At 35.1% G+C, this 26465-nt stretch overlaps 1 protein-coding gene across 1 annotated transcript in view; it reads left to right on the forward strand.

The window, feature by feature from the left end:
• Positions 1–26465, forward strand: part of ATP8B4 (ATPase phospholipid transporting 8B4 (putative)) — a 230142-nt gene that overhangs the window by 142642 nt on the left and 61035 nt on the right. Inside the window, exons 16-19 of the mRNA XM_069492140.1 lie at positions 4105–4313; positions 7404–7441; positions 19807–19972; positions 23219–23407. Coding sequence (XP_069348241.1) covers positions 4105–4313; positions 7404–7441; positions 19807–19972; positions 23219–23407 — 602 coding nt within the window. The remainder of the gene's footprint in view (positions 1–4104; positions 4314–7403; positions 7442–19806; positions 19973–23218; positions 23408–26465) is intronic.

Consider the following 26465-nt stretch of genomic DNA (forward strand, 5'->3'; position numbering starts at 1 on the left):
GTTTGGAGTGATGAAGACCTTCTACAAAAGCTTCCATTAGGTTTCTGGATAGGTATGAAGAATAAATTAGTGCCATATGTCACTTGAGGATAGATGTGCAGAATTTACTTTGAATGGTTAACAATTCCAGGTGAGCAAAGGACATTTATTTTGGTAGGATATTTCCATACTGTCAATTTGTTTATCTGTTTTGTTAAGATGTGCCTAGTTACAGTTTTTTTTTTTTTTAAATACATCATCTTAAGAAATGCAGCCATTGTTCTCCCAAGGAATTAGCTTTTGAATGTTCTTTCCAAAGCAATAGGAATTCATTTCCATGTTGCTTGTTTTGCCTCAGAATGGGTGGAATCAGAATTGCAAGCCGTGCTCTCTGAGCCATCAGGCAGAAAACACCACGCAGTCTGATTATGCTAACGCTGAACATTTGTCTCCTTTTCTCTGCTATTATAAAAGAAAGAGCTGAATGTTCCACTGTGACTTTTCTAAATTCTCTTTTCCCAAACAAAAAGAATATCCCTCTTCTCTACAGACTATTTTAAGCTCTAGGAATTTGAATGAATTTAGACTACTTCCACTGGATTGTACTATAACATGGAAGAATCAAATTCTGTTCCATTCATTTTGCTTTATGTTTACAGGGAGTTGCTAGACTCTCAAATAAATGAAAGCTTCAAGTGATTAACCTCATAATGCCATTCTTAAGGCCAGGTCTGCACTGGCTTTACCAAATTCCTAAATTCTAGTCTTGGCTCTGTGGCTAATTATTTATGTGACGTTGGGTTAGTCACTTAACCTAAGTCTTAATGTCCTTATTGGTGAAATTAGGGTCAACAGGGCTGAAATTCATGCATTCAACAGTGACTGACTGCCTCTGATGGGCAAGATACTACCCTTGGCCCATTATAAGTGCTAATGCTTTTTGAGTGAAAGGAATAAAAAAAAACCAAAGCTGAATCAGACCAGCTAGGAAGGAATGTACAAAGATGTATGAGGGGATACAGAAGAGTAAACCATACACGAAATATATAAATACATGCAGAGTATGACTTATTTATGTTTATATCATATGATTCTACATAGTCATAGTGTGATTTTAGTTTGGGAGGAAAAAAAAGTGCTATCATTCAAATAGAAAATGAACTGGCACCATACCACTTTTGGGGTGCGAAATATAGATATGTCATGTACTTTTAGAACTTGGAGCATAGAATTTAATACTCAGACAGAACTTGGGTGTCATCTAGTCCACCTTTCTCAATTTACAGATGAGAAAACCAAGGCTTAATTTCCACTAAGATCAGAAATAAGCTATGAATCCCTGCTACTATCATTGCTATTCTCTACTGTTCTGGATAACCTTGTTAATGTGCAAAGACATGAAACTGAAATATCAATGAACAAAATAAGACATGAAACTGAAACTGAAATAAACCTGTTTGAAAGGAAGAACGCAGACAATGATGTGGTTATAAATCTAGAAAATCCACAAAAATAATCTGTAAAACTCTTAGTAAGATAATTTAGTTAAGTGTATGATTAGGTAATATTTAAAAAAAATTAAAACCTTTCCTTTAGGCCAAAGACAATTTAAAAACGTATCCCATCAATAAAAAGATACACAGTCAGCCCTTCCTATCTGTGCATATATAGAATCAACCAATTGCAGATAGAAAATATTTGGGAAAAAAAAGATGATTGTGTCTGTACTGAACATGTACAGACTGTTTTCTTGTCATCATCCCCTAAACCTGTGATCACCAAGCCCGCAGGCTGCTGCCCAGCACTGGTCTGCTGCACACCAGGAACTGGGCCTCAGAGCAAGAAGCCAGCGACAGCCCCCCCCACCCCACCCCCGCCTGCGCTCACAGCCACTCCCCATAGCCCGCATCACCACCTGAGCCCCACCCCCGTCAGATCAGCGGTGACATCGGACCCTCATAGGAGGGCGAACCCCACTGCAAACTGTACATGTGAGGCATCCAGGTTGCGCACTCCCCATGAGAATCTAACACTTTCCCCCCAATACGGTACAGCTATTTCCATAGCATTTGCATTGTATTAGGTATTATAAGTAATCTGGAGATGATTTAAAGTATACGGAAGGATATGGGTATATTATAGGCAAATATTATGCTGTTTTATGTAAGGGACTTGAGCATTCTCAGATTTCGGTATCCAAGGGGTGTCCCAGAACCAGTCCCCCACAGAGATCAAGGGACGACTGTAATAGCCAGGAAGAAATCTATCAAGCTACAGTATGGACCTAGGTGAAAAACAAAGCAAAACAAACAAAACACACTAAAATTGTTTACTGATAGAGGTACTTTTAAAAATTGAATTCCTGAAAAGATTGAACCTCTTTGAAGTTGTATTTAAATTTATAAAATATCAGTTCTTTTCAAAAATTAAGAGTTTAACATAGACCTAATGAAAATACTAAATAAATTTTATAGGAAGGCTAATACATTGATTCCAATGTTTAATTAGGTGAATGCATTAATTCTATCAGGAAGAATAAGTAAGTGAGTGATTACAATAATAGGATTACAGCTAAGAAATTTTGAAAAGGAAGAGAATAAAGGTGATTTTTATCTCTTCTAGGTATTTACAGGTTTTTAGAAAGCTACGATAATAAAAACAAGAGATGCATTAAGTGACATATCAATGAACAAAAATGCAACCTATAAATCAGATTCCAGTGAGTAAAATAATTTATATGCAACACAGGAAGAATCCCAGCTCTATTGGGAAAGGATTCATTGTTCAACAAATGGTGATAAAAACACTTCCTGTTTGAAAAAAATTGAAGTTAGCTCCTCATATGTACATCATACCTCCAAAAATTCCAATTTGGATAAGGAATTAAATGTGGAAAAAAAAAAAACTAGAAGAAAAATATACATGTCAATCTTGGCATAGGGAAGGCCTATCCAAGTAAAACTACCAAAACAGAAGCTATAAACAGAAACTATGAACTATAAAACTACCAAAACAGAAACTATAATGTAAACTCTTGATAAATTTGATCAGTTGAAAAAACTTCTTCCTGTCGAAAAACTGGTAACAAAATTGAAAGACAAATCAGCCGTGCCAGTGGCGTGCGCGTGTAGTTCCAGCTACTTAGGAGACTAAGGTGGGAGGAGTGCTTGAGCCTAGGAGTTTGAGGTCAACCTGGACAACATAGCAAGACCCTGTATTTGAAATGAAAACAAAACAAAAAAATTAAAAGACAAATGATAAATTGGGTAAATTATTTGCATTGCTTTTTGACAAACAGAATAGGAAAAATAAAATAGGCAGATATAATTAGATAATTCCAAGATAAATGTAAGTGGTTAATAAAATTTGACAAAAGTGTTCAACTCACTGATAAAGAAAAATGCAGTAAACAGTAATGAGATGTTTTTTGAATTGGCATATAGTAACAGATAATTCTCAATAATAGGATGACAGAAGCTTATTTTATAATCCTTTTAGAAATAAAAAAGCATCATGCATGACATTGAGCACTGAAAGAGTTCATACCATTAGCCACAGAAATTCTTTTTCTGGAGTTAGCAAGTCAAATGACCACTAGAATGTGAAACAACACTCTGTTCCTGGTAAATGGGCAGAGTAGTATGACAACACACCTCTATAGTTTGGTTAGTGCTTTGTGGAGATATTACTTTTATCTCTTTTGGCAAAGTGAAGCCACATCAAACGACATATTGGAGAGAAAGTCCTCAACAACATATTTCTTTAGGTCAGACATCTGACAAACATCTTTAGTAACAATTAGTTCCCCCTGTGATATAGGAAGAGATGCAAATCAATGTGACACACGAGAAATCTCCATGGGGCCTGTGTAATGTAGAGAATCATGGAACATTCCCTAAAGCTTTATGCTAAGCTAGCCTATTGTTTTATGGGCCACAGGAAATGACTTATAAAGATTTATGAACACTGTTGAAATGCTTCTGAAGATCACTAGAACCTAGGGAGACAGCATTCACATTTTCTTCTAAACCCTGAAGACTTTGGCAGATCTCTTACTTTGGCAAAGCTTTGTATGTTTTGAAATTGACGGAGCGTTTCCCTTTTTTCCATTTTAACGGATAACAGTGTGGAAGTAATTCGTCTGGGACACAGTTATTTTATAAACTGGGACCGGAAGATGTATTGCTCCGGGAAAGCAACACCTGCTGAGGCTCGGACGACCACACTCAATGAGGAACTGGGCCAGATTGAATACATTTTCTCTGACAAAACGGGTACCCTAACTCAAAACATTATGACTTTTAAAAGATGTTCCATTAATGGGAGAATCTATGGTAAGAGAAACAGTTTATTTTTCTTAATGATATTGTTAACATGCCTTAAATAAATAAGCAACACCATTTAAAAAAAAAGATAAAAAACCCAAACCATTACTGACTTTCTTATTAATATGGGTACCCCTGGCATCTACCAGTGCTTGGCGCACAATAAACACTCATTAAATATTTATTGGATGGCTGCTGAATAATTTAGATGAAACCTGGGATTTGTTGCCATGCATGGATGGAGAAGGAGGTCAGATGTGACACTCTCCCAAGTTCCTTTCAGTGCCCCAGATGTGCGATTCTGCTCTGTGGTGGTCCACAGAACCATCTCCCAGAGAGGGCAAGTTCTTGGCAGCCTGACTTATCTTGGTAAAAGCAGTATTTTATACTTCCTATCAGCAATGAGATTGCTGTCAGTGCGTGTATTTTTGAGAATTTACCATTCATTCTTTGAGAATCCACACTCTTCCAGGGCTACCTTGAGTGGCCAGACAAGCTATTTCGTAATATCCAGTTATTGCTTGCATGCTTTTGTCAGGATACGTGCTCTGTATTTGCATTTTCAAGTATTCTACTTATATGTGATTCTTGTCACCCCGACGTTGGCCAGTTAGCAGACAGTCCCTTCTGCTGAGCACGGAGGCTCTGTGGAACCTTCTGCCGGGTTCCCCTGGCCTCCCATTCTGCCTTCGTGGGGCTCTGAGTGTCCGGTTTCTCAATACTACAGTCTCAGGAAGTGAGAGAGGGAAACCTTTCCTTTGTTCCCTCGTGGGAAACTTCACCCATTGCCAAGCATTTTAAAGCAAGATTTGATCAAAACTAAGAACTACAAGAAGTCGATGTTTACACCCTCCTGCCTTTTGGCCTCCCTCTGTTACCTCCACCCCCACGAGCCATGGTCACTATAGTTTCCTCAGCTCTCCTCTACCCCTGGCTTCCTCTCCTGCTGCCTCTGTCGTGGGCAAGATGATTCCCAACCTGGACTGCCACAAGCCCTCGGTTTCATTATACATTTTTTATATCAATATCATAGTGACTGGTAAATAACATAAAACCTTTCCTTAAATAATTTTCTTTTGCCATTATTTTTTTCCTGAAAATACTGCTTGAATCCAAAGAGTTATTTAAATGGAAAACTTTTAGAGCATTGAAAATATTTTGAATTTTGGGGACCTTCTAGATTCTTTTGCCACATATTAATCTAATAATATCATCACTTCTAGGAAGCAATCATCAGACATGTGGACCAAGATTCATTTGTAGAGATGTTTAGCACAGGTCTATTTTTAGAGAAAGCCTTTGACTTTCACAAGGTATCTATCCTGAGATTTTTGCAAATCTCCAGATTTACAAATCCCATGATAGCTTGTAATTTGCCTCATAAAATGCAGAAAAGTAACAGAAAGATTTAAATAATCCCTTTAGGCCCTTAATTTATATGATGTTATAACTTATAATGCATTTATAATGCCATTAAAATAAATTCTTACTAAAACACTCACAGAATGTTTCAAAATCACTTTTTCTTGTTTTTATATAAAATAGACTTATTTATATCATAGATTCAGGCCTTGTGAGAATCTGACATTCCACTTCAATTTATCTAAATCTTCCATTTTCTGACTCAGAGCTGTTACCTGGAGGCTAAGAGACTAATTTTTCTTCACTTTCATCACTAGCTCTGTAAATGGGCTTTTTTGGGGGTGGAGGTGGTGGTGGTGAGGATCATTTAAAAGAAAGACACATTTTTTTCTTTTTTTTTTCATCATTTTATTACAGTGACTATATATTGAATAATGACTAGAGCATAATGTGATTTTGAGCTTTAAATTCTAGGTGCTTGGCCAGGTTCATTCACTACTCAGGGACTCCTCCACCACAGCAGCTGCACAACATCCAGATGCAGAACTGTGCCCCGGAGAAACAGCAAATAACTGCTCATGCAGTGCTTGGTGGTCATAGAATTGTGTAGTGGAGAGAAAGAAACTTGAGTTCAAAAACCCATCATGGTGATTTTTTAGTTTTGGTTTAGTCATGTCACTTTGAAAGTTCCCTTGTTTATAAAACAGATATGAAAATCTCTACCTTGCAAGTTTGTTATAAGGATTAGTAATAATGTTAAGTGCCTGGCACAGCATTGATGCAAGTATAGCTTATTATTACAAGAAATATAATCCTGGAAAATAGCATTAACCAAGCAAAAATTGGAAAAATCTTAAATGCTCTACAATAGGGGAAAGCTAAAATAAATTGTGTTATATCTATTATCATGGGCTATAGGACCATTCAAAATAAGATTCACAAAGAACCTTTAATGATAGGAAAAATTATCATACTTTATATGGTTAAAAAACAGCAGGAATAAGAAATTTATGAACTGTATGGTGAATATATGTGTACACACACACAGGTATCAAAAAATCCCTCTATAGATACTGGTTATCTCTGGATGATGAGACTATTAGTGATTTTTGTTTTCAACTGTAAATGTCCTATATTTTCCAATATATCTAAAATAAAAATAAGCACATATCAGCTTCATGCTAAGAAAAAAGTTATTTTAAAATTTCGGGCACATCGGTGGTTATGTTCTCTCCATGCAGAAGGTACTGATATTTAAGACTTACATGTTAATTTGACCTTGATATTACACAGATGTATCTGGTCTGAACCAAGAGAGACAAAGATGTACTCACCAAGCTCTAACACTGGTGAGAATTGGTATGGCTAGGATATCATTTTGGATTTCCCAATAGTGTTGCTAATGTGGAAGAAAAAATTAGCCTTTTGGAAACATCATAGATACTGTAACAACAGAATGATGAAATTTACAGAAGAACATGCTTGGTAGCTTCATATTTTGTTTTAACGTTTACTATACTTTAGTTCTGTCTCGGACAACTGTGAGTATTTGCCTGTATTAATTGCCATGTTTAGGGTTACAGTTTGAAAACACTCCTAAAAACATTCCTATGTTTGAATTCATAATGTCATCTAGTGATGGTACTTTAATCAATACTAAGTATACCCCTTAAAACTAAATGTCTAAATCTAGTTTCAATTTCACTTACTTTTAATTCTCAATTTTTGTTTTGGCAGGTGAGGTACACGATGATCTGGAGACAGAAATAACTAAGGTGTGGAAGTGATAAATTTCATTCTTAATTTCAAATTGTATATACTTTTTAAAAATAAGCTCCTAGAGACCTGATTCTATATGACCAGATGAGATACTTAAAGTATAACATTAAAAAAATAGATTCATATGGTTCAAAATTCCTTCTCATCCAGGTCCCCCAACCACAGAGTTCCCTCTATGTTTTTATTCTTTAGAGATATTTATGCATTGTGCAAGCAAATATATTTCTCCATTTTTGTACACAGGTGGTAGTGCAGTTTACATGTTGTTTTTCAACTTTCTTTCTCAACAATATATCTTGGAGATCTTTCTAGAGCAGTTAAAAAAGTACTTCCTTATTCTTTTTAAGGCTGAATGGTATTTTTTTATATTGATGTTCCATAATTGATGTAAGGAGACACTAATGGATATTTAGGATGTTTTCAATATTTTGCTAGTAAAGAAAAAGCAGCACAAATAACTGGATATATATGTTATTTCACGTTACAGACTATAGAATCCATTTCTAGAAATAGAATTGGTAAATCAAAAGGTATGTGCATTTGTAATTTGGTAAATATTGAAAATTGCTCTTTTAAGAATTTATAACAGGTTTTCCTGCCACAAACAAGTTATCCCTGTCTGCTTTCCCCCACCCTTACCAACACAATGTCAGATCAATCAAGGCTTTTAATCTTTGGCAAGACTATGTGAAAAATGGTACATAATTATGGTTCTAATTTTAATTTCTCTTAATATGGGTGAGGTTGGGCATCTTTTCATATGTTTAAGAGTTTATTGTATTTTCTGTGAACCTCTATCTAGTTTATCATTTCTTACCCATTTTTTTTTTCTATTGGATTGCTAATTAAAAAGCTTAATTTGTAGTCATTCTTTATATGTTAGGGAAAATAAGTCTTTGTGAAATGAGTTTCAAGTCTTTTTTCCCCAATTTTTCATTTGTTCTATGACTTTTTTCTGCTATTTTTGCCATGCAAAAATATTTTGTTTTTATGTAGTTGAGTTTATTACTTTTTTCCCTGTACCACTTAGTTTTGTGTCTTAGATATAAGGCACATCATTATTAGAGAGTTAATGTTTTACATTTAAATCTTAGATTCATTTGGATTTTATCTTGGTGTAGGATGTAAACTGTAAGTCCAACTTCATTTTTCTCCAGGTGGCTACTGAGTTTACCCTTTATTAAAAAGCTCATCTTCTTTTTCACCGATTTGAGATGTTACCTTTATAACACACTAAACTCTTGTGTGTACTGGATCTATTACTGAACTTTCTATTTGTTCCATTTTCTTTCTATGCATATGTCAGTACCATACTGTTTTAATTATTGAGGCTTTAACATCTGGTAGGACTAGTTACATCTCAGTGCTTTTTTCTTCAGGATTTCTCTTAGTTGTTTTGTTCATTTAACTTTTCCTCATGAATTTTAGAATCAGATAGTCTTTGGTATTTTTGTTAGAATGGTGTTAAATTTATTGATTATTTTAGGAAGAGTTAATATCCTTATGATGTTGAATCTTCTTATCCAAAAAGATAGCATGTATTTCAAGCTATTTAAGTCACCTTTTATGCCCCCTCAAGCATTTTCAGGTTTTTTTCATATATAGCTTGCTTTTTTTTTTTTTTTGGCTAATTTTAATCCTAAGTATGCTATTTATCTTTTTGGTGTTTGTTTCTAACTGGAATTTTTCTATTATGCTTTTTAACAGAAAAGCAATATATTTTTTTTTAATTTTGTATACCACTATCTTATAAGATTATCTCTGTTTATAATAATTTTTAGTCATATTTTTCTGGGTTTTCCAAGTATATAACAATATCAACTGCAATTAGAGACAGTTTTACTCCTGTCATTCCAAATTTTTACTTTCAATTTCCAATTACATTGGTTAGTACTTCTAGAATAATATAAAATAATATGGCCATTATTTACATCTTTATTTCTGACATTAGTGCATATGTTTCTAGTATTGTCCCATTAAACACAATGAAGATTTTGGATGGGCATAGACATACTTTTGGAATATTCATCTATTCCATACATATATAAATTTATTATTTCCATATTATGTATTTATTTGAAGTCCAATTTGGATACTGAATTTAGTCAAATGCCCTTCGTCACCTATGAGGATAACAAAATGTTTTTTCTTCCATTAATATATTAATATGATGAATCATATTAACAGATTTACTATCATCCATGTTTTCCTGGAATAAATGTCACTGGTTATGTTAAACTCTTTTTCAGTATACTGCTAGATTCTGTCTACTAATGCTTTATTTAGATATGTACATTGATACTTGTAAGAGACTTGGGTCCGCAATGTTCTTTTTTGGGGTAATGTTGTTTTGATGCCAATGTTATAGGTACTTTAGGAACAGAATAAGGAATCTTTCCTTCTTTTTCTATTCTGTGAGCAGTTTATATAACCTCAAAATAATATGTGCCTTAACGTTTTCATAAAATTCCCCTAAACTATCATGTGAACCTGGTGCTATTTGAGGTGTTAGCTCTTTGATATGTTTGGTATATTCTTCTCGATAGTAGTTACCCGTTTAGAATTTCTCTCTCTTCTGGAGTAGTTGGAAAAATCACATTTTCTTAAAATATTGTCCAGTTCAACCAGATTTTCAAATTTATTTGCAACGAGTTGAGCAAAGAAGTCTCTTATAATTCTTTTAAATGTTCTCTTTATCTGTGGTTATTTCTATTATTATTTCTTATCTTTTGTTTGTCTTTTTCTTTTTCTGTCTTGATTACGCAAGTAAATAGTTAAGTTGTTTCTTTCCCCAACAAAAAAGTACAGCTGTTGGATTTACTTATTTTTTCCTGTGTTTTAATCAATAAGTTCTGCTTCTTTATTAATGCCTTCTTTTTACATTCCTTAAATTTCTTTTGTTTTTTTCCTTACTTCGTACTTGGATGCTAATTTATTTATTTTTATTCTTTCCTTTTTTAAAAAATACAAATATTATTTAGTTTATATATACAAAGGTTATTTAGTTTTCCCCTGAACATGAACATCACTTTAGTTTTGTCACATAGATTTGAGCACGTAGGTATTAAAGTACCTTTATTTTATTTTTATATTATTATTTTAGCCTTATTTCTGTCCTCTCAATGAGTTCAGATTGAACCACTGAGTTTGCACCATAAGTTTTAAAGGAAGAATTTAAAAATTTCCATGTGGTAAGGGCTTTTTTTTCTCCCTAACTTTATTGCACTTTTAATAAAAGAATGTATTTGTATTAGTTCTACTTTTTAGAATATATTGAGGTTTTTCTTTGCGGCTTTATAAGGTTACTTGTCAATGTGCCAGGATCTTTAAAAAGAAAATATATGTATTCTCTGTTTTTAAGGTATAAATTAGCTATATATCATTTTCTACTACCTGGTTAATTATAATTTAGGTCTTCTATTTAATTATTTCTGTTTTATTTATATTGTCTATTTGGATTGAAGAGGCTAAAGAGTTCTGATAATTTTTCCTCTCTATAGCTCTTGTATATCCTGAAGTCTTTGTTTTATTGAGCTATGTTTTGGTGCCTTGATGGTCATAGGGGCTATATTTGTATTATGAATTACAAAATTTAACATTAAAAGTGTTCTTCTTTGACTCATTTAATTCTTCTTGTCCTGAATTGAACCTTATTTGATATTAAGATCATTACTCTTGGTTCTTTTCATTTGTGTTTGCCCACCTTTTGTTTTCAATGTTCCTGAATTACTTTGTTTTTGGTGTTTCTCCTGTGTATAGCATAGGACTGGATTTTGCTTTGAGTTCCAATCTTTTAATAAGTAAATTTGGCCTATATATATTGGGCTATATTCTGTCTTGGTTCTCTTATAGTATTTTAGGTTATTACTTTTTGTCTTTATAAGTTTTAATAATTCTTTCCCTATATGAACTGTTTATTTTACTATGTGTGTTTATGTGTGCATTTCTTTTAATACTTAGGGAAATATTTTATTGTTTTTCTAATGTATACTTTCAAGAGTTTGCATAACACTCTTAATTTTTTTCCTTAAGGTAGTGTCTATCAATTTCCTATTATGAACAATGATGAAATTATATTTCTCCTTTCCTTCATATTTTCCTAATATTTTTCTTAATGATACTTTTAATATCAAATATATATATAAATTTCTATTGTTGGTTTGAAGCTTTAAATGACCTCTTCTGGCCTTCAAATATTAAAATGAGGAAATCAGCATCTTCTGCCATTTTTAATTAGCTATCTTTTCTACATAGTCAAAGTATGTCCTATTTATATTTTGTCATCTTATTCTCTCCATTTGTTTTAGACCCACTCCTTCAGTTAAAGCTATTTGGTGTTCACCACTAAGTCCCTTTACCATAGTTTTTCTAGTTATTTTTTATTGGCTGAAGTTCACACGGTAGTTTCAAGAATGGTTCATAAGAAATATTTGTTCAGAACTATCCTTTGATTTTTATATGAATGACAGTTTGACTGACTATGATATCTTTGGCCATAGTTTCTTCCCTGGAGGGTTTTAGAGAAGTATAAGGCCAGCGTATATTTTAGACTTTACTAGTGAGTTTATATATATATGTGTGTGTGTGTGTGTATATATATATATTTTTATATAATTTGTTTATTTATTTAAATATATTTAAATTTTTTAATGTAGTTATGTTCAAAATTTATTACATGAACAATCTGTGATTAAATAAGTTTCTATGACTTTGGGACCAACACAAGCAACTGAATGTCTTGTATATAGGTCTTTTCATATATTTGGGTATAGTATAAAATAATATTATAGTCTCCAAGATAAAGCATATATCAAACTTATTTTCTCGTCAGATGTTTTTGCAAAGACATTATCACAGGACTAGTGCTCGAGTCATAAACTTTTAAAAGTACATTTTGTGCGTTCCAGAAGTCAGTGAAATTAACAGGGATCTTGTTTACTATTGAATCTTTTCCCACTATTTTGTTCTCTTTTTTATTGGACCCTATTTCTTTCATTTTGTTTTTATTTCCTACCCTCAACAAATTTTTAAGTGTGGAGTACTGTTAATTATAAACACGCAGCAGATCTCTAGAATTTTTTCATCTTGCATGACTGAAACTCCAACCAATTGAATGCACAGCAAATCCCCATATTCCCATTCCCCGAGTCCCTGACAACTACCATTCTATTTTCTGTTTCTGTGAGTTTAACCACTTTATTAGATACCTCGTATAAGTGGAATCATTCAGTATTTGTCCTTTTGTGTATTTCACTTAACATACTGTCAAGAGTCATCCATGTTGTACCATGAGACAAGATTTTCTTCTTTTTAATGGCTGAATAATATTCCATTGTATGTATATGTCACATTTTCTTTATGCATTCATGTGTTCATGGACATTTAGGTTGTTTCTACCTTTTGGCTATTGTGAGTAATGCTGCAATGAACATGGAAGTGCAAAGATTTCTTTAAGATCCTGATTTCAATTCTTTTGGGTATATACCAAGAAAGAGGATTGCTGGGTCACATGGTAGTTCTAGTTTTAATTTTTTGAGGAATTTCCATACTGTTTTCCATAATGACTACACCATTTTGCATTCTTACCACACAGTATACCAGGATTCCAATCTTTGCACATTCTCAACACAGTAATTGTTATTTTCTTTTCTTCTTCTTCTTTTTAATAATGGTTATCCTAACATATGTGAGATTATACCCCATTGTGGTTTTAATTTGCATTTCCTGAATGACTAGTGATATTGAGCATCTTTTCATATATATGCTGGCCATTTGTATGTCTTCTTTGGAGAAATGTCTATTAGAGTCCTTTGCCTATTATAAGTTGAACTATCTGTGTTTCCCTCCTTCTCTGTCCCTCCCTCCTTCCTTCCTTCCTTCCATTTCTATGAGTTGTAGGAATTCTTTACATATTTTGTCTATTACCTCCTTATCAGACATATGATTTGCAAATATTTCTTCCCATTCCATAGGTTGCCTTTTCACTCTGTTGATTGTTTCCTTTGCTGTGCAGAGACACTTTAATTTGATGTAGTTCCACTTATTTATTTTTGCTTTTGTTGGCTGTGCTTTTGTTGTCATATCCAAGAAATAATTGCCAAGCCCAATGTTATGAAGCTGTTCGCCTGTTTTATTCTAGGAGTTTTATAGTTTCAGGGCTTATGTTTAAGTCTTTGATGCATTTTAAGTTGATATTTGTGTATTGTGTTAGATAAGGGCCCAATTTTATTCTTTTGCTTGTGGATATCCAGTTTTCCTAACTCTGTTGAAGAGACTGTCCTTTCTCTGTTGTATAGTCTTGGCACCCTGTGGAAGTTCATTTGACTGTTAACGTGTGTGTTTATTTCTGGGTTCTCTATTCTGTTCCATTGGTCTATATGTCTGCTTTTGATACCACTACCATACTGCTTTGACACTATAGTCTGAAATCAGTAAATGTGAGGACTCCAGCTTTGTTCTTCCTCAAGATAGTTTTGGCTATTTGGAGTGCTTCATGATTCCATATGAGTTTTAGGATTGTTTTTCTACTCATGTAAAAAAATGCCATTAGGATTTTGATAGGGATTGCATTGAATTTATAGATCACTTTGGGTAATATGGGCATTTTAGCAATATTAAGTCTTCCAATCCATGACCATGGGATATATTTTCATTTATTTATATCTTCTTTAATTCCTTTTATCAGTGTCTTTTTGGTTTTCAGTGTACAAGTGTTTTGAGAGCCCCCACCCAAATTGGGATTTCAGTCCCAGAGCAGCTAGCAACCCTGCACTGATGGGAAATGAAGGGGAGCTGGACTTGGGTGTTTACAGTGTACTTCTCATGGGATACTACTTCTTTTACCTAGTTGATGGCCTAAGGCCTAGTTGTCTGACTGATGACTAGGAGGTCCCTCACATGGGAAACTTATTTATACTGGCAGACACCCCTGTGGCTCTTGTCTCACCTGTGTCTAGTTTATGTGGCCTGACAATCGCTTTGGTGCTGGGAGCCCCGTGTTGTGTTCTTCCCAATGTTCCAGGAAAAACCTGGCCTAGGCTAGCCCTTACCTCTTCAGATGGAAGGCACAAAGTCAATACACCACCAAAATAGGAAACAAGTTCAAAGATTTTTGCTTATAGTGCATAAGGAGTTAGGAGGGCAGTCTTCGAACCCCCCCCCCCCCCGCCAGGTCACATAAGGCAGAATGAAGAGTCAGGCAGAGAGAGAAAAAGCTGTGTTTATTAGCAGTATATATAAGGGAATAGGGTGTGGGTCACTTTAAGTTAGCAGACAAATGCCTGAGTGGTCTGTTTAAAGGAAGCAGTGGGAAAGTCAGGAGCCCAGTCTGCTACGTGGGAGAAGATGACTCCAAATTCTAATCTTTGACCACTGGCTTAATCCATTTGGGTGTGATATAGAACTGGAGAGTATGTCAAGGTGACTGAGCCCTACTTCTGCTATGATAAAGTTAAACTTATATTCAAAATGGATGCTGAAGCAACATAAAATTATAAGAATTCACTACAAGTCTTTCACTTCCTTTGTTAAGTTTATTTCTTAGTATTTTATTCTTTTTGATGCTAATTTAAATGAGATTATTTTCATTTTGAATTGCCTGTTGGTACTGTAGAGAAATGCAAGTGATTTTTATATGCTGCAACTTCACTTAAATTTTTTTTATCCTGCAATTTTATTGAATTCATTTATTAGTTCTAACAGTTTTTTTAAATGAGGCATCTGGGTTATACAAGATAGGATAATTTTACTTCTTCCTTTCCAATTTAGATGCAATTTCTTTCTCTCTCTCTCTCTCCTTTTTTTTTTTTTTTTTTTTTTGGTATAATTCCTTTGGTTAGGACTTTTAGTATTGTGTTAAATAGAAGTGATATGAGTGGGCATCCTTGCATTGTTCCTGGTTTTAGAGGAAAAGCTTTCAGTTTTTCACCATTGAGTACATTAGCTGTGGGATTTAATATATGAACTTTATTTATGATGAATATTTTCTTTCTATTCCTTTTTTGGTGAAAATTTTTATCATGAAATGGTGTTGAATTTTGTCAAATGCTTTTCATGTATCGATTGAGATGATCCTGTGATTTCATTCTTTTTTCTGTTAATGTGGTGTTTCACATTGATTTATTTTAGTATTTCTGAACCATCCTTGCATCCCAGGAATAAATCCCACTTAGTTGTGGTGTATGATCCTTTTAATGTGATGATGGATTCAATTTGCTAGTCTTTTGTTGAGGATTTTTACAACTATGTTTGTCAGGTATATCAGCTTGTAGTTTTCTTTTCTTGTGGTGTCTTTGTCTGGCTTTGGTGTCAGGGTAATACTGGCTTCATAAATGAGTTTGGAAGTGTTCCCTTCTCTTCAATTTTTTTTGAAAGAGTTTGAGTAGGATTGGCATTAATTCTACCTTAAATGTTTGGTAGAATACAGCAGTGAAGCCATCTGGTCTTTGGCTTTTCTTTGTTGGGAGGTTTTAGATTACTGATTCACTCTCCATACTAACTATAGGTCTGTTTAGACTTTCTATTTCTTCATGCTTTAGTTTTAGTAGGTTGTATTTTTCTAAGAATTTATCCATTTGTCTAGTTTTTCCAGTTTGTTGGTGTATTATCTTTCATAGTAGTCTGTTATTATCCTTTTAATTTCTGTGTCATCAGTTATAATGTTTCTTCTTTCCTTTCTGATTTTATTTGAGTCTTCTCTTATTTTTCTTAGTCTTGTTAAGGGTTTGTCAATTTTGCTTATATTTTCAAAAAACTAACTCTTAGTTTTTTTTTCCTATTGTTTTTCTATTTTATTTATTTCTGCTCTAATCTTTGTAATTTCTTTCTGGAACTTTGGGCTTGATTTGTTATTCTTTCTGTAGTTCCTTAAGATATAAAGTTAGGTATTTATTGAGGTTTTTCTTCTTTTAAATTTATGCAATTTATGTCTATGAATTTCCCTCTTAGTACTGTTTTTGCCACATCCCATGAGGTTTTTTATGTTGCATTTTCATTTTCATTTGTCTCAAATTATTTCTCAATTTTCTTTTTAATTTATTCTTTGAATCAATAGTGGTTCAAAAGTGTTTAATTTCCACATTTTTGTGAAGCTTCTACTTTTACTTCTCCTATTGATTTTTACTTTCATTCTATCATGGTCAGAAAAGATACTTGGTGTAATTTCAACCTTTTTAAATTTGTTGAGATTTCTGTTGTGACCTAACATGAAACGTGATTGATCCTTGAGAAAAATCTGTGTGCACTTGAGATAAATGTGCATTTTGCTCTTGTGAATGGGATGTTCTGTGTATGTTTGCTTGGTCTATTTGGTTTATAGAGTTGTTTGAGTCCTCTCTTTCCTTATTGATCTTCTGTCTGAATGGTCTATTCAATATTGAAAATGAAGTATTGACATATCCTACTATTATTGTAATGCTGTCTAATTCTCCCTTCAGTTCTGTCAATGTTTGCTTCATTGGATGATCTGATGTTGGATGCATATATATTTTTAATTGCTATATCTTCCTGGTAGAATGACCTTTTTATGTAATGTCCTTCATTGTCTCTTGTAGTAGTTTTTGATTAAAGGTACTTACCCACAGCAATTATAAAATTCTAACATCAGCACAGAGACCTGGAAAGTGATAACATCCATGAAACAAGAAAAAGATGCTCTGGGAAGAACACAGGAACAAAAGAAAAAAGCTCCTGGAAATTAAAAACATATTATAACAAACAAAATATTCAATAGAAGGGTTGGAAGATTAAGAGACTCTCCCAGAAAGTAGAATGAAAGGAAATAATCAGAACATCAGAGAATAAAGATAAAATAAAGGGCCAACTGTCAGATCCAAAATTTAGCTAAGATGATTTCCAAGAAAAAGAAAAGAAAAAACAAAGAGAATAAAATTATAAAAGAAATATCATAAGAGAATTTCCCTGAGTCTTCTAACTGAAAGAGCCCTCTGAGTCACTCAGAAACAATAAATGAAATAAGACTAACACTTGTAAAATTATAGGACACTAAGGATAAAGAGAGGAGCTTAAAGATTTTAGAGGAGAGAACTAGGCCACTTGCCAAAGAATGAGTCAACACTGGCATCAGACTTATCAGCAACACTGGATGCTAGAGGACAGTGGAGTGATCCTTCCAAATAGTTCTAAACCTAAAATTCTGTATCGTGCCAAACCACAAGACAAGTGTGAGGGCAGAATAAAGACATTTTCAAGCAGAAAGGCTCACGACTTTTACCTCCTGTGACCTTTTTCTTATGAAGTAAGTTGATATGCTCCAGCAAAACAAAGGAATCAACTAAGAAAGGGGCTGCCATGGGATGAGGGAACAGTGACAACAGCCCAGGGAGTAATTAAAGGAACTCCCAGGATGCAGCTGAGTAGCAGACCTGACAAGGAGTCAGTCTTGAGTGGCCTAGAGCATGAAGACCCACATAGTAAAATGCACTTCTTGCCTCTGCTGGGCACTATATTTGAAAGACAGAGTTACATGCACACAATTTATTGATTTTGACCTTTTAGAATCAACCCTTAGACCAGTGAAAAGGATATAGGTTTGGCTACAGAACAGAATGCAAATGTTTTAAACCTCTACAGTGAAATAGAAAAAATACAAATGATAGGTTGGAGGAGGAAGCAAGGGGGAAGAGAAGAGGAGGTGAGGGGTGGATAATAACCTCATCTTACCAATTAGGAGGTGTTTATAATTGAACTAAAAACAAAGCAAAACAAAACTAAACAGAAAAGTCTTCCATATGTTACTTAAATTTACAGAAGTAAGCATAGGGAAATTAAAACTATGGATATATCTATGCTGTTAGAAGGGGAAAGGGAAAGTGGAGAAGTAGAGTAAATGAACTAAATCTTCATCTAATTGCAGAAGGAAGTTTGTAGATAAGGCCTAATACTTATAAATCCAGAAATGATGGTATAAATGCATAATTTCGTGTTCTGGAGGTAACCATCTCATGTACCTTCTGAAGCAGTTTGAGAGTGGTTTTCTCCGGGGAGTGGGGCTGGGGCTGTGGTGTGGAGGTGGGGGTGAAGGCTCTGTGGCATTACTTGATAAGCTTTAGTGTCCTATTTGATTTTGTAACCATCTCCATGTATTGCTTTGATTGGAAATATTAAAAGTACTTAAAAAAACAAAACTAGTATACTGTAAACACTGGATAAAGGGGAGCCATTATTAAATTAGTGAGTGGGCAGGGAAATAATAAAGAATTAGATTAGCGAGATCTTATGATAAAGTATTCAAAGCATGAATTTTTGGCCAAGTTTGAGTACTGGCTCTGCCACTTCCTATTGGGTGGCCTCGGCAACATTCAGATTCTCATCTGTAAAGTGGGGATAATAATAGTATTTACTACTACACATGGTTAGGAAGATTATATAATATGTAATGATTTATATAAAACTGTTAGCATGGTGTCTGGACCATTGTAAATACAATAACAAATATTTCTTAGTTTTATTCAGCATTATTAATTTTAGAACAAATCTGGTTTCAAGGAACAAGGGACCTACACTCGGCTCCAATTTTACTGCAGGTATTAACAAACTCTGTGACTTGGAGTGGATCACTTAAATTACCCACACCATTGTTTCTCTTTTAAAAAGTAGTTATAATAGCATCTGCTCTTTTAACTTTAGAATCAACTGCAAAAACTAATGGAGTATTTAGGAATAAAAATTCTAGCTGATAAGCTCTTATATGCAAGTGTTCAGAGTAGAAACTTCTGTAGTCTCACTCATGAAATAGATACAAGTTCACAGTCCCTTATCCAGAACTTAGGGGCCAGATGTGTTTAGAAATTCAGAATTTTCTGGTTGTAGAAAGATACTATGGTGTATCTGCCATTATATTATGCAATATCTCCAGTGAGAAAGTATCCTATAATCAAACACATTAATATTTTTACATTGGAAAATATTAATTCATAAGTATTAAATAGGCTTTTAAAAAGTCTATAGTGAAGCACATACCATCCCAGGTCAGATGTTGCTGCCAAAATGAGTTCAAATCAGGTCAGGTTTTGCCATCATGAAGGCTTTGAAAAAAAAACTTCCAGTTTTCTGGGCTTTTATTGTCTTTTGTATTTGCAGTGAGTATTTGAGGATCTGTACAGCCATCAGAGATTTTTCTTCCCCATATATTTTTGGGAATTTCACTGCTTTGGTGCATGGCTCTGAAATGAGAAGATTATATTTAACAGTAATGATGAAATAGCCATTTTAGTGCCAGACATTTGAGGCTGCAAAATAACACAAGCACTAAAAGTACTTGGAGGAAGTATTTTTGAATTTTAAAAGATGGTTGTTGGAATGAGGTATATAATTTCTTGTTGTTGCTGTTGTTCTCCTACAGAAAAAAGAGCCTGTGGCTTTCTCAGTCAAATCTGAAGCAGATAGAACATTTCAGTTCTTTGACCACCATCTAATGGAGTCCATTAAACTGGGTGATCCCAAAGTGCATGAGTTCCTCAGGTTACTTGCTCTCTGCCATACCGTAATGTCGGAAGAGAATAGTGCAGGTAAGTGAAAAGTGTGTCTGAGTGGTGGGCCTCGTGTTTTGTTTTTGTTTTTTAATATCAAAACTGATATTAAGTTTGAAGGATTTTCAAATTAAAGGTAGAGCATTGCATAAAGAGTTTATCTGTCACTAGGTTTTCTTACTATTTGTTTATCCCAAATGTTTTGGAAAAAATATGGAGAGACATAAAAAGAAAAAAAATAGGGGCAAGGAAAAGATGAGGACCCAAGTGTGGCAGTTAAAGGGATAAAATATTTCTTATGATTAGGCGCCACATTTGACTATGAGCTTCAGGGCAGCCAGGACAAATAAGGAAATACAATTGAGTCACATAGCTCTCACTATTAGTACACACATCTAATAGATGCAGGTGACCATCAGTTATATGCTTAGAATGAATTTTCTAGGTAAGGGAGATAAATTGACATTGATATTAGAATAGTTTTATTTAGCCCCCATTACGAACAAGTCCTCATACTTGAAAGATGGTTGTTTGAAGCTCAAGGTTCATCGTATAGAGCAAAACCACCTGGGTCACTTTAAATTTTGAAGCTGTGAGGCAAGTAGATAGTGGTGTATGAATCAGCTTCTTGCTCCCAGTGAGCCCAATCTATTTCCTTTATAAGTTTTCTTTTTTTCTGCTACCAACTTTCAAGTTAAAATTATTATCCAAGTAACGTCAACTCAAAAGCAAAATGTATTACATATAGACATATGTGTGTGTATTTATTCATATATAGGTACGTATATACAATTGTATCTCTCTGTCTCTCTTTATATATACCTACAGTTGGCCTTCTGTATCTGCAGGGATTGGTTCCAGGACCCTCCCTCCGTCCCCCAGGATGCCAAAATCCATGGATGCTCAAGTCCCTTAGTTGTCCCACCATGTCTGCCGAGTTCTGCATCTGCAGATTCAACCAATCGCCGGTGGAAAGTGCCTGGTTAGTTGAATCTGCAGATGTGGAACCTGCGGATAAAGAGAGATGAATGTGTGTATAGATACATCTTTTTTGTTCTTCCCCTATTGGGAGTACATTCAAGCCATAATTTTGTCCTTGATTGTTCTTGACTAACCCATTCTTCAGATTTTAATCACTATGGGGACTCACATAATTGTATCTATGAGCTTAACTGTTCTTTATAATACTAATGCCAATAATTATTTATTTTCTTTTCCTCTGGAGATATGTCTTTAAGTAAGTTTCTTTTATCTCTGCCTTTGAGTTGATTTCATTTCTCAAACTCTATTTCTTTAAAAAAATCAATCTGTTTTTATTTTAATGTTATGATGTTCTCTTAGACCTCTTTGAGGATATTAATTATACACTAATTTGAAATTTTCTTTTGTTCCTTCTGTATCATTTTTTTTTGAGTATTCTTCTGTTGTTTTGAGTTCCGTGACTAACTTTCATGTTGTTCTTAAACGTTTGATGATTTGTGGTTGTCTGCTTTTATTTGTGTTTGAAAAATCCCTGTTTGAACACATGTTGGCGTGGGTGTGGAGAGACAGGAACACTAATACACTGCTGGTGGGACTGCAAACTAGTGCAACCCCTGTGGAAAGCATTATGGAGGTATCTTAAACAGATTCAAGTACACCTGCCATTTGACCCAGCAATCCCATTACTGGGCATATACCCAAAGGAAAAAAGGTCATTCTTTAACAAAGACACATGTACCCGAATGTTTATAGCAGCACAATTCACAATAGCAAAGATGTGGAAACAACCCAAATGCCCATCAATACATGATTGGATTAGTAAGCTGTGGTATATGTATACCATGGAATATTACTCAGCTATAAGGAATGATGAAGATACGACATCTCTATGGTTCTCCTGGAGAGAGTTGGAACCCATTATATTAAGTGAAGTATCCCAAGAATGGAAAAACAAGCATCACATGTACTCACCAGAAAATTGGTTTCCCTGATCATCACCTAAATACAAATCTGGGAACGACACCAATTGCATATCAGACTGAGGTGGGGGGTGGGGGAGGGGATGGGGGTATGCCTACACAATGAGTGCATTGCGCACCGTTTGGGGAGCGGTAACACTTGAAGGTGCTGACTCGAGAAGGGGGCGTGGGGAAGGGAGGGATATATACCTCATGATGGGTGCAATGTGCACGACCTGGGGAACAGACACGCCTGGAGCTCTGACTTGGGGGGAAAGGCGGTACAGGAGTAACGTATGTAACCTGCAATTCTGTATCCCCCATAACAAGATGAAATAAAAAAAAAAAAAAAGAAGAAAAGTATTAGTGCAAATTATTAAAAAAAAAAAAAAAGAAAAATCCCTGTTTGGTGAATGTAGATTTGTAATTACAGTGGCCTGTCTACTTGGGAACAGAACATGTAGGCTGTCTTCTGGTTGTGGGGTTCTGCCCTCTTAAAATTCATATGATACTTGGTGTTGCTATCTTGTGTTTCCAGACTTAGAGCTAGAACTCCCATCTGAGAGAGAGTTGTATGTAAGGTTCTGGCCTGGAAGAAAATTATCAATCAATGAATTTCTTCCCTTCTTTTTCTTTCTTTTATCCTTATGGAATTTTGAAGCTACTTCAGGCTCTGCTCAGCTTTGTTCTCCAGCCCTAGCACTTGAATTTTGGAGGCTTCCTTAGGCAGATTGTACACTTTGTGTAGAAGAACATTTTCAAGGTTTTATCCAGGAGGCAAATGTCACTGCATACAATTTCTTGTATGCATTCTCAGAAAGTGGTCATTAGTGGCAGACTGAAGTGCCATTCATAGTACCTGCTCCATCACTCTTTGGTTGTGTGATCTTGCCAAAATCATGTAACCTCTTTCAGTCATAGCTTCTACCAGTATAAAATGAAAATAATAATTTTAATAATCCCTACCTCAAAGGCTTGCTCTGAGGATTATGCAAACTAATATATATCAAAATGTTTTAGTTTGTAAAACATTCATAGCACCTCTCTAGTCAGTGAAAATACAAAGGTGTGGTCTCTGATCTGAGAAACTTTCAGCACAATGGAAAGGCAGACTCAGAAATGGATATTTTCCTATAAGATGCCAAGGGCTACAGTGAAGTCCTATGGCATGCCAGAGGACAGGTGCCTGGTTAGCTACTGGTAAGTAGAAAAGTTGAGGATAGGAAAGACTCTTAGAGCCTGATGCTTGAGTTGTGTGTTAAGAATGAATTGGAGTTGGTATTGAAATGCTATGAATATTAGTTATTACTCTCAGTATTGATACACTTGCTTCTTTTCTTTTTAGGACAGCTGATTTACCAAGTTCAATCACCTGATGAAGGGGCTCTAGTGACTGCTGCTAGAAATTTCGGGTTCATTTTTAAGTCTCGGACCCCGGAGACGATAACAATAGAAGAATTGGGAACACTAGTTACTTATCAATTGCTTGCCTTTTTGGATTTCAACAATATAAGAAAAAGGATGTCTGTCATAGGTATGATTGGTAGCTGAGTTATATTTGATCTTTTGATAGCACTATGATTATATTGCTGCTTTTCAAGGATTATTTTACTCTTGGCTATGTGCTGAGAGTTGTGATATTTTTGTGACTTTATGAACTCCTGTGTCCCTCAACTTACCCTCAACACTGTAGTAATATATAACTACCATTTAACAAGTGCTTATCATGTGCCCAGAACTGTTCTAAATACTTTACAGAAGTATTTACAACAATGTTATAACAATAAAAAATACCAAAAAGTTAAATTAAATTAAAAAATAGAAATCACAAAAAATGCTCTATATGAATTAACTGATTTAATTGTCACAATAATCCTAATAAGGTAGGAACTATTATTTTTATGCCCATTTGACAGATAATAAAACTGAGACACAGAGGGGGTTGAGTAACTTTCCCAATTTCACATAGCTTGAAGTAGAATAGCTGGGATTCAAAGCCAGGAAGTCTGACTACATAGCCCATTCACTTCATCACTACACAATACTGGCTCAGGATGAAGTTCTGAATTGCTTGGCACATGCTAGTTGTTGCAATTGTGAACATCATCATGGGCCTCCTCATGATCATCCATTTTCTTTGTTCATCTCTATTGCTGGAGAGGATCACCTGATATTGCATTTAACACCATAACAAGTCCGTGTTTTCCTAACTCCATGCTAACCCTGAGGGCTGCTCCAGTGTCCCTCTCATTCTTATTTTGTTCCTTTTTCCAATCTTCATAATAGATGTTTTAAACCTTTCAATTTCCTCAAGTTCTCGACACTGCCACACTGCCGTGATCTTCTTCACTCTTTTTTTTTTTTTTTTTTAGACAGAGTCTCAGTTTGTTGCCCAGGCTAGAGTGAGTGCCGTGGCATCAGCCTAGCTCACAGCAACCTCAAACTCCTGAGCTCAAGGTCCCGAGTAGCTGGGACTACAGGCATGTGCCACCATGCCCCGCTAATTTTTTCTATATATATTTTTAGCTGTCCATATAATTTCTTTCTATTTTTAGTAGAGATGGGGTCTCGCTCTTGCTCAGGCTGGTCTTGAACTCCTGAGCTCAAACGATCCGCCCACCTCGGCCTCCCAGAGTGCTAGGATTACAGGCGTGAACCACTGCGCCCCGGCCTCTTCTTCACTCTTCAAAGCTAATTTCATTTCCTATTTCTCTAGGAAAATAAAGGCCCTCAGGGATTCACACCGTTAACTTACTCCTTCCGCATGTCCACCTTCATCCTCAGGCTGCATCTTTGCTGTTCTCTCTCCTGCACTGAGAACAATTGCTCTCATTCCTCTTCAAAGCTGAAGACTCTGCCAGCCTCATTCCCTGTCCCTCTTGGCCCGATCCCTTCTCTCTTGCTTGTGCCTTGAATTTCTCCATTGTCACCAGCTCCTTCCATCAGCCCATAACTCTATTATCATCCTGTTTCCTTAAAGACATTGTTCATATCCTGATGTCCACCGATCTTGCCACCATATTTTCTGCTTCCCATCACAGATGAATTTCTCAAGGTCAGTTTCTTGCCCCTTACCTTCTTTACTCTTTTCAGCCCATTAGGGTTAGGCTCTTGCTTTCACTATTCAAGAAGGAATGCTTTTCCAGAAGTTTCCTACTGCCTTGTAGCTGCCCAATCCAATGACCATTCCTTATCTATCTATTCATCTATCTTTTTAAAAAAAATAATATTTGAGACCGTTAACCTTCTTTTCTTGGCACTCCTCTTGCGGCCTCCCTGACCTCCCTGGCTGCTGGTTCTATTCTTGTCTTTTCAAGATCCTTTGCTGACAACTTTCCTTCATCCCATTCTTCCATATTGATGTCCTTTTCTCTCCTTACTTCCTCTGTTCTCCTTGGATGATCTTGACCACGCATGTGGTGGTAGCTATAGCCCATATTCTGTACCTTCATATGTAGTTTTTCAGCTTCAATCTCTCTCTGAGGTCCAAACACACATCTTCAGCCTTCTCCTAGATCCTGTCACTGGATTGTCCTGTAGTTATCTGAAGTTTTATGTCAAATATGGAACTTTCTTTCTCACAACTATTGTTCTTTCTATAGTCTGTATTAAAATAGAGTTACCTTTTACAATATGACTGTCGGTGAACTAAACACTTTATAATGAACTCTTTTATTGAATTGTTGCAATAGCATGTTACCCCCACTTAGGATGTAGGAAATTAAACTCAAAGATTTTAAGCCCCCTTTTAATCATAAACGCCTTTTGTTCTTTTCTATTAATTCCCAGTACCACTGCCTTAGTTAAGGGTCTTGTCACTGTTTGCTTGTATTATTGCAATATCTTCGAAACTGTTCCTCTTTAATATAATTTTCTATGCTGATACCACGGTATTTTTTTCTAAAACATAGGCCTGATTTTGCCACCACCTACTTAAAAAAAAAAACATTAGTGGCTTCCCAAAATTTAGAGAATAAAGTCCTTAGTAATGACATGCAAGATTATTTGCAATCTGATCTCAATCAAGTTTTCCTCTACTTTCCAAAACTTTGAGCTGCAGCCTCAGTAGACCTAACCGTTCCCAGCTACGTTGTGCACTTTTATACCCTTTGCACATGCTGCTTCCTCTGTCTAGAGCACTCCTTTTCCCCACTTCTCTTCTTTGAAAACTCCTATTCATCTGGCAATGTTCAAATCAAATGTCACCTATTCACTCAATTTTTTCATATTTCCTTTGTGTTCCCCAGAGCACCTTGTTCATAACACCAGTGTGATACCAGTCCTATGGTACTATGACTATCCCAGTCAGCAGACTGTGTGCTACCTGAGGGCAGGTGCTGTGCCTTAGTATTCTTAAACTGCCCAGGGACAAGCACAGAGCCTGGTTTTCTGTAAATGTTTGTTAAATAAAATTCAACCCACATTTTATAACTTATAAATATCCTGCTCATCATATTAAATCAATTTCCTACTGTAGAAAACATGTGTATATACATAACGGTGGAGTTTTTGGTCCCTAACTACTGGAAGTTAGCCCCGAGAGATTGGTCTTCACAGGTAAAAACCAAACATCTGAGAATGTTTACTTTTAT

Source organism: Eulemur rufifrons, chromosome 2 (genome assembly GCF_041146395.1).
Source record: "Eulemur rufifrons isolate Redbay chromosome 2, OSU_ERuf_1, whole genome shotgun sequence".
Classification (NCBI taxonomy): domain Eukaryota; kingdom Metazoa; phylum Chordata; class Mammalia; order Primates; family Lemuridae; genus Eulemur; species Eulemur rufifrons.